General features: G+C 41.0%; 1 protein-coding gene across 1 annotated transcript; it reads right to left on the reverse strand.

The window, feature by feature from the left end:
* Positions 1–13,323: 13,323 nt before the first annotated feature.
* Positions 13,324–13,826, reverse strand: LOC147891917 (uncharacterized). The gene is made up of 2 exons (XM_087387886.1): positions 13,624–13,826; positions 13,324–13,510 (listed from the first exon to the last, which is right to left on the reverse strand). The coding sequence occupies exons 1-2, from the start codon at positions 13,815–13,817 to the stop codon at positions 13,345–13,347; spliced, it is 360 nt and encodes a 119-aa protein (XP_087244012.1). The 5' UTR covers positions 13,818–13,826; the 3' UTR covers positions 13,324–13,344.
* Positions 13,827–14,618: the final 792 nt, after the last annotated feature.

Below are 14,618 nucleotides of genomic sequence, written 5' to 3' on the forward strand. Positions count from 1 at the left end.
AAAATGTTAATAAAGAAGAAAAGATGTGTGATCACCAATATAGTAGAGGCATACAGTGAGGAGCATGAAGTTGTCTTTGACATATTTGCTAATGGTGAAGCTTCAATCATTGCAGTGTGTGACGAATAACAGAAAAACTATTGCAGTTGTATGCAATCAAAGAGATCAGAGCAGCGTCGAAGCTCGTTGTTGGAGGTCACATGAAATTGCACACCCAAAGCCTGAGCCTATTCATGGTCTTGTTGATATTCCTCAAAACCCAAGTTTGGCACCGATAGATGTAAAGGAAGCAGAAGACAATTTTGCTGAGCTTATTATGAAAGAGACAGATAAAGGTGTTTGAAGAACTATATTGTCTATACAACAAATGACATATTGGTGTTTTCTTGTGGTTTTTAGATGACTTTAATCTTTTATAGCATTCGCATGGAAATTTGACCACTTGGCCAAAACTTTGTGCAATGTTTTTTATAGAGGTTTTGATGAAACAACATTTGACTCTCTCTCTCTCTCTCTCTCTCTCTTTCCTTGCTTCCTTCCCTCTCTCTCTTCCTACCTCTCTCTCTTTCCCTCCATCTATTGAGAGTTCACGCTCAACATCATGTGATCATGTGTGCATAGCACCATCATGTGATCATATGTGCATAGCACTAACCCAGTAGAGTGCTATAAAGGAAAGGGTTAGAGGTGCCCTAACCCTAACCCTAAATGGGTTTGTATATATTCTACATTTTCAACTAAATCTAGTGTACAATTAGTCATTTGTAGTGTGCTCTCTAGCTGTGCCCTCTCTCCTGATCTCCAATCTTCTCCTCTCCCCTCTTCATATTTTTTCATGGTATTAGAGCATTCTTGCCTTCCGTTGAGGCACTGCGATCCGTATGCAAGAGTATGAGAGAGTGTGATTGATTGAGAGATCAAGAGCTCTTTCACTTCCGATGAGTGATAGAAAATTTCTATTCATTAAGAGAAAATCTCCGTTCATATTTTCATTTCATTTCTTGAGTTCTTTGTGAGAAGGAGAGAGATTTCTTCATTCCATTGCAAGAATCTGAGAAGTTCTTCACGAGAAAGAGAGAGATTTCTTCATTCCTACTCATTGTATGGTTCTCTCTGAGAGAGAGGTAGGACTTGTGTGAGAGACCTTATCACAAGCCAAAGGCTCTAAAATAGCTCACGACCTGCGAGTAGCGTGCAATAGAGACCAAAGCTCCATCTCTCACTCGACTACCAAGGCTCTTCTACAGCCCATACGGGCATCTTACCTCAACACGGGCAGTTAGCCCTCAACTCGATGACCCGACGGACTATCTCAAGGTTCTACACCTTTTTGAGATCGCGAACAGTTGCAAGCCATACTGCCAGGCTCAAGATCCTTCACGGCCAGCGCCTCCATTCGACAGCACAAGCGCCCGACTGCCCTCAACTACCCAGCCTCTACAAGCTTGTAGCCTCCAACGAGGGCTCCAACCGCAAGGTCGACTCTACAAGGTAGTCATCTATGAGCTCACGGGTGACATCTATGCTCCCGACGACCTTCAACGAAGAGCGACACACACAGTAGCAACAGCTCCTCCTTACATGTCCCACAGGTAAGTGGTACTGTACGCACCAACTCAAGCGAAGAGCCTCCAGCAGCCTGCAACAACAGCTGCTACGGGCACCCCTCCACGAACTACGAAGCGACTACAAAGCGGCACCTCCAGACGGACGTCCACAAGACCTCCGACTACTCAGGCTTACGAGACCTTCTCCACCGGCGGCCGACTAGCTACAACGACTACAGCAAGCTCCAACCGCCGCTATCAGCTTCGCAGCAAAGCTCCTAGCTCCTCCAGTGAGCTCCAGCATCTCCAGCACCTTAAGCTCCAAATAGCTCTCCCAAGCGACCTCCGCTAACGGTAGCCTGTCTACGCCATAGCGTCGCCTCCATCATCGAACTACTCCGTAGCTCGTGACTCCATCGGCATCCTAAGATTCTGTTATCTTAAAAAGATTCTGGTGGCCCTCATCTAGACACGTGGCAAGATAAGGTCACCACCCCAAAGGCTTGGTCAAGTACCAGCCACGTGGCACCTGATTTGCCATGTCATCAGCATCCATGTGGTCGCTTGCCACATCATCAGTCAAAATCTAGTTGCCACGTCAGAAGCCTCGTGAGGCTCCCACGTCACCTTATCTGGACACGTCAGTAAGGCTGCCATGTAAACGTCATCTCGAGTGCCATGTCAGCAGGGCTCTACCACATCATCCCTACCACCTCAATTGACACATGGCAGCCACATCACCAGCCTGCCATGTCATCAGTTGCCACATCATCATCCATGTCAGTTGTCATGTGGCACTTTGAACCCCTTGCTATTGACATCATTAGACCTCGGGGTTAGTTAACTAGACCACGGTTAGGTCAATCTGACCTTAGGTTAGGTCAACCACATCAGCAGTCCAATCAGCACTGGGCACACACAATGCTCCACATTCACTGCATGTGACCACACCTGCCACTTCAACACAGGGCTCCACAGGAAAAGTCCCTGCTAGGCACAATCGACTGTTGCTGCCACATCATCATTGAGCACATTTGCACTCCTTTTGCCCCTCCACCTAGATCAAGTCGTATCTCTTGATCCACGAAGAATTTGAGGGCGCTCAAAAAAAGGTCGCTCGATTTTTCAAGCTCTACATGCTCGTCAGATCATGTGCACATTTCGGTGCAATTATTACTCACTTTTGAGCCTCGCTGCCGATGACAAATCCACTTCCTACACGCACATTCGCGTCTACATCGACGCATCTGACCCAGCACTTAAAAAGAACAAAAGAAAAGGAATTATTTACTGTTCTTTCATCAATCGATGGTTGGTATAGATCTAGATCAGAGTAGACTAGATTGCCATAGAGTCCCAGGATGCTTTGAATCTCCCCAAGTTGCCAATCTAAGCCATGCCCCAAATTCCCGACTAGTACCTACTTCGAGTCAGTCCATACGCTCACATACGGTTTCACATCATCACATTACTTGAAACCTGAAGTTCATCAGTTCGGTGAGCAGACTTTAGAGTGTTTAGAGGCATTGTCGATTTTTTAGTGGGCAGATAGCACATGATTTGATTTCACACACATATGCCATCATTATAAAGCCTACTTGGCTATTTCACGGCATTGTGCACATTGTTTCAACATTGTAAAGCCTCTTGGCTATTCCCGACATCATTAGCCACAAGCCTTGCAATACAGATCGGATTTTATCTATTGCAGTCCTATCTTCACTGACGATAGTTCAGATTTCACTTTGCCACAGCCAATGTTTTGTAGTTGATTCAGATAGAGATTTTCACGACACTTTGAGTACATTTCTTGCACCATGTCTACGACTAGCAACCTCAATTTGGAGGCATCTGTAAGCTAGACAACTCCAATTATGGCACATGGAAATACCGAATGGAGACCATTCTTGTGCTTTAGGACAAATGGGAGTACGTCGATGGATCTACACCTAGACCATTGGACGACCCAGCCAACAATAGCTTTACTCCACCTGTTGTCACAGCAACAGCAGCGGGATCTACAACGGGAACTACAACACTAATCAAGCAGAATGTGCAAGATGTCATGGTAGGACAACTCAACACAGTCAAGATATCGAAAGAAGCATGGGATATGTTTGCAGCTCTCTACGAGTCCAAGAACACATCTAAGATTCTCACACTGAGAAACCAAATAAACCAGAGTTCCGCAACAGCAACAACGAAATCGGTCATGCTTACGTACTCAGGATAAAAGACTACAACAATGAACTTGCAGCAGTAGGAAAGACCATGAATCCAACAGAAATGGTTCAAGTCATCCTGAATGGACTAGGAGAGGGATACGAGAGTCTAGTCCAGAGTATTGCCATTCAACGAAAAATTTCGACACTAGAAGAGCTCTAGTCAATCCTACTTGGTGAAGAACTCGAGACACAGGCCATTCATGCTCGAAAAGGTCATTCTAATGATCATGCATTCACATCTTGAGACAGAAGCAGAGGCAGAGGCAAAGGCAGATCATTCCAGCGAAGTGGTAATCATCAGTAAAGTCAGAATCAACATTAGCATCATCCTCAGCAACATCAGAATCAGCAAAGAGGAAATCATTCCCCCAACCAAGGAAGATTCCAAGGATGAGGGAATGCATTCACCAATGTGTCAAGCATTCAGTGCAACTATTGTCACAAGTTTGGACACTCAAAAGAGATTGCCGCAAGAAGCAGTACAACCAAGGCGGTCAATCCAGTAGCAATCGAGGAAATTTCTGCACCAGAGGAAATCATCGTGGTGGACATTCTAGTCACAGTCATTTTGCAAATGAACATGGGAATATGTTTCTTGCAAACAAGAAAATGCAACAAACTCATATAGTGTACCTAGACTTTGATTACAATCCAAAAGAGGATTTCAGCTATCAAGTCGACCAAATAGAACAGGATCCTTAGTACATTGACAGCGGTGCATCATCTGACATGACAAATCATTAGGAATGGTTCATAGAGATGAAACCATTAGAAGGTCAAAAAAATGTCATCTACATAGCAGATAATAATATACCGAATCGAGTTCAAGGGACATGCGTTATCCCTATGAACAATTTCACTAGTACGAAAGGCTTAGTGAAAGATATGCTCTATATTCTGAAGCTCAGCAAGAACCTCTTGTTAGTAGGCCAAATGATAGAACACAATTATCGAGTCATCTTCGATGGAGATGAATGCACTATCAGAGATAAATCCAAAAGATGTCAGCTACTAGTAGCAAAAGGTGTCAAGGAAGTTGTACAGAATGCTAGCTATAGTACTAGATAAGCATGCCATGTCAGCTCAACTGCAACAGATGCCACTATCTACAAAATGGCATAAGAGATATGTTATGTCAACTTCAAGTACTTGTTAGATCTCAGGAGTCAGAATATGGCAATTGGGATTCTGAAGCTACAGTTTCTTGGCGAACCAACTTTGTCAGAAGTACCTCTCATGCACGAGGTATTCTTGATTTGATACATACAAATGTATGGGGTTATGCCTAGACCTGCAACATCAATGGTTCACTTTATTACTTGACTTTCATCGATGACTACAACAGATATTGTTGGGTCTACTTTCTGAAAGAGAAATCTGAAGTATTTTTCAGATTTCAAGAATTCAAAGCCATGGTAGAAAACCAGACAGGCAGAAAGATCAAAGTCATGAGATCAGACAGAGGAGGTGAATACATGTCCAGCATTTATGAACTTTTGCACAATTCACGGCATTCGAAGACAATTCACATGTGCAAATACTCCTTAGCAGAATGCAAGAGCTAAAAGGAAGAATGGAACTTTAGCAGACAGTGCTAGAGCAATGCTTAGTGAAAAGCATCTTCCAAATCAGTATTGGGCAAAAGCAATAGCCACTGCAAACTATTTGCTTAATCGGCTTCCTATCGAACCGATACAAGGTATGACTCCTTATGAAGCAATCACTGGACACAAGACACACATTGGGCATCTCCGCATATTTGGTTGCATAGCATATGCCCACATACATGATGATCATTGCAGGAAATTGGATGTGAAGTCACGCAAATGCATCATGGTTGGCTACAGTGAAGAAAGCAAAGCATACAAGCTGTATGATCCCATCAACCGCAAGGTCATTATCTCCAGAGATGTAATCTTTGATGAGGAATCAGAATGGAAAACCTCAAATACACAGGAGATGGAATCATCGACTTCACTATCATCTATATAAAAGGTTGATGAAGAAGAGTAAGAATTGCCAACAACACCCTAAGTAGAGCCACATCAGCTCAAACGGTCTACTTGGGAAAGCAGACCTCTAGCCAAATTGACATATGCTCAGAAAGGCAGCAATTCAGGTTGAAACCACCAACTATGCTCTTATGACTACCATCATGGCTACAGAAGAGCTAGTGTACTTCAAAGATGCAGTAGACAAGCCAGAATGGCAAACTTCTATGAATGAAGAAATGGACGCTTTGTATACGAATAATACTTGGAAATTATGCGACCTTCCACTAGGAAAGAAGGCCATAGCAAACAAATGGGTATACAAAGTGAAGTACAATCCAGATGGAAGCATTCAAAGATACAAAGCCAGACTAGTTGCAAAAGGATTTGCACAGCAATATGGTCAGGACTATTATGAGACTTATGCTCCAGTAGCAAAGATGGATTTCATACGGTTCTTGATATCACTAGCGACACTTAGCAGATGGAATGTGTATCAGCTCGATATCAAGAATGCATTTCTCAATGGTTACATAGACAAGGAAGTATACATGCAACAACCAGCAGGTTATGTTGAACCAGGAAAAGAGAATCAGGTTTGCCATCTCAAGAAGAGTCTCTACGGCTTAAAACAAGCACCCAAAAGTTGGTATAGCAGAATAGACAAGTATTTTGCTGATCTGGGATACATGAAGTCCGATGCAGATCATACTCTCTACTAGAAAGTTTAAGGGGAAGACACTACTATTGCACTTTTGTACATAGATGATCTAATTGTAATAGGAAGCAAGGATAGCTTCATTAGAAAACTAAAACAAGACTTATTTGTGCAGAGTTCGACATGAAAGATCTCGGACTTTTGCACTATTGTCTTGGACTTGAGTTCTGGAGAGATTCAGATAGCACATTGATGAGTTAGCTCAAGTATGTTGACAGTCTCCTAAAATCCACGTTTCTCAAAATCCACCTATTCTCTTAAGTTCATTAGAAATGTCAAAATTGAGAGGAATTACTTGTGTGTATTAGGGAGATTTGAGACTCAAAAGGGCCTCATAAGGAATGGGTTAAGAAATGGATTAGGCCTAATGCAAGTCCTCTTGTGGGGTCCAAGGGAGTCCTAACCCCCCTATGTAGGTGGGTTAAGCCCAGTTGATCCCACCTCTTACACCTAGGAGGGGGCCACCTCTTACACCTCTTACACCAAGGAGGGGGCACTTTTCCCAAAGTCAAAATTTCAAATTTTGAATTTGAATTCCCTCTCTCTCCCTCCTCCCCCCATCCTCCAAAGTCAAACTTTTGAATTTTGAATTTTGAATTTGAATTCCCTCCTGCTCCCCCCATCCTCCTCCTTATCTCCCTCCTCCCTCCTCCCCTTCCACACGTCCCATTCCTCCTCCTCCTCCCTCCCCCTGCCTCCCTCCTCCCTCCCCCCCTCCTCCTCCCTTTGTCCACACGCCTCCTCCTCCCTCCTCCCACATGCATCCTCCTTCTCCCCCTTTCGCTTTTTCCTCCTCCTCCCTCCTCCCATATGCATCCTCCTCCTCCCCCCCTGCTACTTTTTCCTGCTCCTCCTCCTCCCTCATGCTCATCCATTCTCATCTTACCTCATGCTCATGCCTACTCCTCCTTCCTCCTACTCATGCAAGCTCCTCTTGCCTCATGCTCACGCCTGCTCCTATTGCTTCTACTCCTACTCTTGCGTATTTGTCTGCCTTCATCCTCACACCTAGTCCTCCGCTTGCTTCTCCTTCCTCATAATCATTCATGGTCCTTCTCATCCCTCCTCAAACATCACCTACCTTCTATCATGGCCTATCACAGTCTTTGTAAACTCTATGACTATCGATGGCACCATTTGTGGAGATCTCCCATGTTACCATGTGACCGTACAGTTGCAGGATCAATATGTGATCCATGATTGTTTTTTTCAAGAAAAGAAGCATCTTGAACCTCAGTAGGTGCTCTAAAGAGGAGAATATGAGATAAAATGTTAATTTCGTAGTCTTTCAATGTAATTTCTTACTTTGGATTATCCACAGTGGGCATTGCTTTTGCTAAGGTTCCCTTAGTTGTTCTTTCAGGACCTTCATGGAGGATGATATGAGAACGGTGGGCATGGATGATATGGACTCTTCATATCGAAAGGCACAAAGTCATGCATGAGCAAGTTGTTTTGGAGGTGATGCAGGACTTGAAGGGAATGGTGATGCAAATGAGATGCCTAGAGCTTGTGGTGCTACTAATGTAAGTCTTGAAGCTCAAAAGTTTATTGAAGAAGAAGAATTCACATGATGCATTACATCTATTTAAATTTAAATTTCTAAAATGATGTTTCTTCATGTGTGTAGTAGCAAGTAGGAATGAAGAATCTGTCCATTTGGAACAAGAAGGCATGGAGAATTCACAGTATTGACCCAAGGCAACCTACGTGATCCATTCCAATGTGTTGTACATGAGATTATAAGAACTTACGAGTTGAATGTGAGATTCCAAATAGCATAGCGGTCTTTCTAAGGACTTAGTCGAGGATTCAAAGACCCTATTATTGGTGTATTAGAGTTGAAGAAGAAGAGAAACAAGCTATGAAGCCTCTTTGTAATACAATTTGAAATACAAACACCTATTTCTAATAATATTCTTCTATCTAAAGCAAAAAAATTTAATGTATTTATGGCCAAATGGTCAATCTTTTGTTATGTCTATTTTAATTATCTATTGTTTTTAATATTGCATCTTTTTTTATATCAACTTGCACACAAAAGTTATATCACATTTTAATGTAACAAGTCAATAAAATGTTGTTTGCCAAGTTTGGCCATTCCAATACATATGTAGAAGGGATTTGACCATGGCACCACATTGATTAGATGGAGTGTTTAAAAACCGAAATTTGAGATTTTCCAACATCACCTTGTAAAGGATTGATGCATTTCATGATTTTCTATGAAGAAATATAGATTTTGAAGGGGTAGATGAAGAAATTTGACAACTTTGGCCATGTCAATGTCAATTTTTGGCAAATGTAGGAGGAATTTGATTGCGGTGGAGAAGGCAAAGTTGGTCGAGACATCATGGGGTGTCCAAAAATGCCAAAACCCACCATGGCGCGAATTTGGCCATTTGGACACCCTCCAAATGGCCAAATTCATGCTGTGGTGGGTTTTTGCATTTTTGGACACCCCATGACATCCCGACCAACTTTGTCTTCAGTGCCGTGGTCTGAATTCCTTCAACATTTGCCAAAAATGGACATTGGAATGGCCCAAATTGTCAAATTCCTTCATCTACCTAATTGAAATCGATGTGTCTTTATAGATGCATCATTTTCAACATAGATAAACATGGAAAAGAAAATATTTACAAAGTAACTTAGCAAATGACAGTTGGTCAATATGACAACTTATGTGCCTTGTAGCATAGTTCTGGTAAGACCCTTAGGCAATATATTCTCTATATAATTTCTTGCGCTTTGGAGGAACCTTGGAGGAACCTTGTAGGTTGGCTATGTCAATGTAATTTTTAATTTAATCCAAAAGACTTTGATCTTCCACTACATCACCTTGTAAAATTTCATTTTCTTTGTTTATCTTGCCTTTGGAGCCACCTTTTAGGTCGGCTATGTCAATGAAATATTTGATTTCATATCACTAAATCACCTTGAAATAATTTGATGCATTACATGAGAAAATATATATTTTGAAGAGGAATCTAAAATTTTCATTTTCTATGTTTTCTTAGTCAAATTTGCGCTGTGGTGGGTTTGTAAATGGTCACCAAAATTACCAAACTTGGTCGAGAGTATTATTTTGACTTGGAATATTCATAATATTTTCTTGAATTATTTTTATAAAAATATATATCCAAGTAATAGAACTTAATTGCATGGAATATCAAGAGAATAGTAAAATAGTTATAACTTTTGCGCTATAACTTCGATTGCAAATTTTTTAAGTTCAAAATTGAGAGCATGAGTAGCTCTATGATATTTGACCTTCAAAAATTCAATGTAGAAGACCTTTAAAAATCAGTCACAAGTTGAGGGGGTCATAAATTTGTAATTACTTTGGATACGAATGAAGGAAAAGGGACAAGTTTGCATCTAAAAGGTTCATCTCTCTACACAACAAACCTGGAGGTGGTGTAATCAATACTCTACAATTCAAAGTGACATTACCTTATATTGAATTAACAACACATTCAAAATTTCAACCATGGCTCAATCAAAATTATTGCTTATGACATGGTATCTTGCAAGGAAGAGAATGTGATAAAATGTACATTTTTGTGTTATAATCTCTCCATTCAAATACAAAGACTCTTCATAGCCTATACCTCCTCTTTGCTACCTCTAATACATAGAAAAAAGAGGCTTTTGAAATCCCCAAGTAAGATCCTAATACTAGTACCATTAAGGCTCTCCTCTTAGGGTAGCCAGGCACCAAGGTTTTTACACCATTGCCAATGGGGTACAATTCAATAGGGGAAGCCATGTGATGTGGATCACAATGATCAAGCTATCAATACTTTGATGCACTTCAGTAGTTAAGTAGGCCATTTTCAAAATTGGATGTGGAAGACCACAACGTATCCTCCTGCTCGACTAATATAGTGCACCAATGAGTGATCTCAAATGCGTCCTGCATCAATTCAACAACCATTACATTAGCAGACCTAACAAAGCACATTACATTAAAAGACCATAAAATATAAATCAATACATAGGATGCTTACCATCATGGCATTGTCTCCTTTAAAGATGCAAGCAAGGCAAATAGGTATAAACTGTAAACTTTAGACATGAAAACTTTAGGCATGAAAACTTTATACATATTACCTGAAAACTTTGGACATGAAACCACAAAATAAAACCATCAATGCTTTTAATGTCCTCCAAGTCATGAAGAAAACTATGCAAATTCCAAAATGCCCAACCTCCAATTTATGGATAGCTTGTACTAGTCAAACACATTGTTTGATGTTGCATGAGAGATAAAATGGACATTTTCATGCATTTATCTAGATTCTTGCCTGCTATTTCACCATTTCAAGTAAAGTTGAAGGACTATACATTTCGGTTTCCATGACTAAAAGGTATTCCTGCACATAACTTACAGACAGTCCATTGTTAGTTATCTCAAAGATTCCACTACTTCCCACTCGTATGTTAAAATAGGATCTTGTAAAGAAGATAGGCAAGGAAGGTACATAGTCTAAGAAATACATCCTTCCTCTTGGGAAGCTTATGTGGACCCTTGGCAAAACCTTCCATGACTATCTAGTTAGTCAAACTGTAAGTTCAAGTCATCCAATGCATTTTTCATGTTCTAGAACACACTAGAGCTCACAATATTGTCAACTTCTATCACTTTCTTCCTGACCATACCTCTACAACACACTAGAGCTCACAATATTTCCCTCTTGTGTCACTTTCTTCCTAACCATGCCTCCAGAACAAACGAGCTCACAACATTACCACCTTGTGTCACTGTGTTCTAGACCATGCCTGTTGGGAAAACAATAGCTGTAGGAGAGGAAAGAGCAGTTGTATCCTATATGAGAAGGAAAAGAAATAGGGAAAAAGCTCCTGTACGAGAGCGGGTGTGATTTTTTTGTGAGCTTTTTGTGACGAGCTTTTTTTCAATTTTCATGAATATTGTGAGCTTTTCATTCACTCATCTTGCTAGCATCTCTATTCCATCCAGGAGTTGAGAGGGGGTGTTAGAGGTCGACATCTACTGATGTCACCTAGAGAGAGAGGGCCTTGCTTATGGATATGAATGAACCTGACATGACAACTTCATAAAGTAAGGCTTATGAAGTAATGGAAGGATCCTCATGCAATACTATGTGTGTACAATAATGTGTGCATGGAATTTGGAAAAACCTTTCTTTGAAATCAAAATGAAGGTATCACGGCTTAGATTGGGAGGAGATGAGGAGAAATCAAAAACCAACATGAAGAGAAGTCCCATCCACACAGTGCACTGTCAACAAATAAAGAGGTCAAGGGACTTTTTTTCACCTGCATTCCACTGAACAGTTGCAGGGCTGCCTTGCCATGCCCATTCTGAGCACAACCAGCACTTATGTCACTCCAGGAGACCACATTTCACTGTGACATCTCTGTGAACACTGCCCTTGCATCCTTTAGGTTCACGCACTTGCAATACATATGGACGAGGGCATTCCCCACAATAACATATGACTCCCATCATTGCCAGCAATAGTAGCATGGGTCACACGACCCTCTTCTAGGGATGTCATACAAGCATAAGCATCCACAAACACTTAATCCAATCTAATTGCTTGAAAGTATTAACCGTACAAGTGCATGTGTACTCATAATCTCTGAAAAACCTAATGCCCTTGTGGTTTCGTAGTACTAGGGCAAATAGATTGCCAATAAAAAACCTGATGGTTAATTACATCTGTTATGCTGAGCAACTACTTCAGGTAAAAAAAAAGGGTACAAACATGTACACCAGCAACAGCTGCTCGCTGCCAACGCTACCAAAAAAGCGCAAAAAAGCCAAAAAATCTAATTTAAACACATAGGCTTCATATTGTTCTATAGCTCAACCAAGCTTATCTAAAATGCAAGACATTAATGAAATGAGATTAAATAGTCCTCAACAATATTGAGGCTGCAGTGCTTTCAGTAGCCAGGACAATGAAACATTGGTTGTGGCACCTGTAAATCGTTACATTGCCACAATGGAAAATCAACATTCCTTCCAAAAAATGTGTGATATGAAAGCAGGAACAAATACAGACTCATAGGTAGGACATTCATGAAATGAGATTAAACACTCCCTAGCAATGATTAGTGCTTTCAGTAGCCAGACAATGATTCAAAAATATATTGAGTCTATACCCAAGTTATGGATTGTTTACTCAAGCTAAAATGAAATTAAAAGAGGTTTTGACATACAGTCGGGTGGACATGTCCAAAAAGTAAAAGCTATAGTCTATACCCAAGTTTTATACCCAAGTTATGGACTTTTTACTCAAGCTGAAATGAAGTTAGGGTAGGTTTTGACATATAGGAAGGGTGCAAAAGTTTCAAGGATGCGAAACTTGGAAAAACAATCTCTACAATAGAATCTAGCTTCATGCCACTATGTTGCATTTTCCCAAAAAGCTCGAGCAAGAACAGCATGCACATGTTCAATGCATCCTGCAATCAAAGCACCCCATGACACTACATCCCAATAGGTCAGTTCATAAAATTCTCTGTGCACCTGAACAGTTGCAAGGATGTCTTGCCATGCCCATTCTGAGCACAACCAGCAATCATCGCACTTAGGAGACCAGAAGCCATTGTGGCATCTCTGCAAACACTGCCCTTGCATCATCTAGGTTCACGGAATGGGCACACATATTGACAAGGGCATTCCCCACACAGTAACCTCTGACTATGGATCCAAAAAAGAGAAAAAAGCATAGAGCAATAAAGACACTCTTGTGCCATACAACCACCATGAGCAAGGACATAGTATGTGTTACATGATAACCTCAACAAGAACATCAAAAGTGATGGTCAGAAGTATTACTGTCAATACTACATAGTTTATGGAAATGCTATTCTGTACTGATTGATCGCAGACACATGTCAGCAACAACATTGTCATTCTCTATGGAAAGACAATGGCGACCTAACTCTTCACAAAGCCTTGCCATCCCAAAGCAACCTGCAAAGACATCGATGATGCAATCACCAGGGTCTGTGAATGTTCTGAGTATCCACCTACAAGAAGCACTAAAAGGGATCAGAGGATGTTTGACAATCCATATTTGTTTTCCTTGAAAGAACTTCAATTATACCCCATAAATTCAATCTGTGCTTGTATAGGATCTTACTCGTGCAAGTAATCTGATCTTTCTGCCCCTCCTCGTAAGTAAGTTGATGCAACTTGTGTCCTTTTTGCGACATGTTTACGGTCACACTCGTGTAGCACTGATGTCTTTGCTGAAAAAAGCTTATTAGAGACATTTGCACCTGCTTGTCGATCCATGTGTGGGAGGTCAGATTTTCCACGCCAGAAGATACCCATTTGTAGATTGCGAACCTAATGGATGATGGCACCTCAAGTTAGATACAAGCAAATCATGCTTATTAGACCAATATAAACAAACATTTAGGTGATTTAATGTACCTCCTCTCCATCATCACGTAAATAACCAAAGTCAAGAAGGACTGTATATGATCGATGGAGCTCGAACTCGGCCTTCTTCGCATGTGCAAATATATAGCCCCAATGTTCTGGGAGAGAGCAAGTCACGTACCACCCCTGGTCTGCTACAAAGTCATTGGCAAACTTTGCCACCCTTGCAGAGAGCTTGAGGGAGAATCTATTCCACTCTGGGCATGTAGTACTACTTATGAGTTCCACTGCCAAACTTGTGGGAAAATCTGCCCATACCAAGCGAACCACCTCGACACAAGAATTACCATTGTGTGACAGACCTGGTGCTTTCACTTTTCTTAAAAATTCATCAACCCTACAATGTACAATTCAATCTCCCTAGATCAATGACTTATATTCCAAAATAGATTCTTAAATGTACGCATTTCTTAAAAAAAGAAACACTTACAGCTTTGGTGCATTCGACAACTGAATGATATCCTCTGTAATTACATCCATATATGCAAACAACTTTACATCTGCATCAAATCCTAGCTTGAAAGCTTCAGTTTGGCTGCAAAATCAAAAAATCATAACCAAGAAAGAGAGGAGTGATACTCACTAGATAAACTCGGTTGTTGATTAATGGAACTGGTTCTTGAAGCATGAAAATCGAGTCGTTGCTTTGTTCTCAGCTCTCGAGTCTTAGAGGACTCTATATTCTCCGAT

This window comes from Dipteris shenzhenensis, chromosome 17 (assembly GCF_047967505.1).
Source record: "Dipteris shenzhenensis isolate YYH24624 ecotype China chromosome 17, Dip_SZ_1.0, whole genome shotgun sequence".
NCBI classification, from domain to species: domain Eukaryota; kingdom Viridiplantae; phylum Streptophyta; class Polypodiopsida; order Gleicheniales; family Dipteridaceae; genus Dipteris; species Dipteris shenzhenensis.

Coding starts and splice junctions, on each gene's coding strand:
- LOC147891917 (XM_087387886.1), bottom strand. CDS start 13,817: ATGGGTATCTTCTGGCGTGGAAAATCTGACCTCCCACACATGGATCGA. Junction 13,511..13,623: donor AGATCAGATTACTTGCACGA/GTAAGATCCTAT, acceptor TGCTTCTTGTAG/GTGGATACTCAGAACATTCA.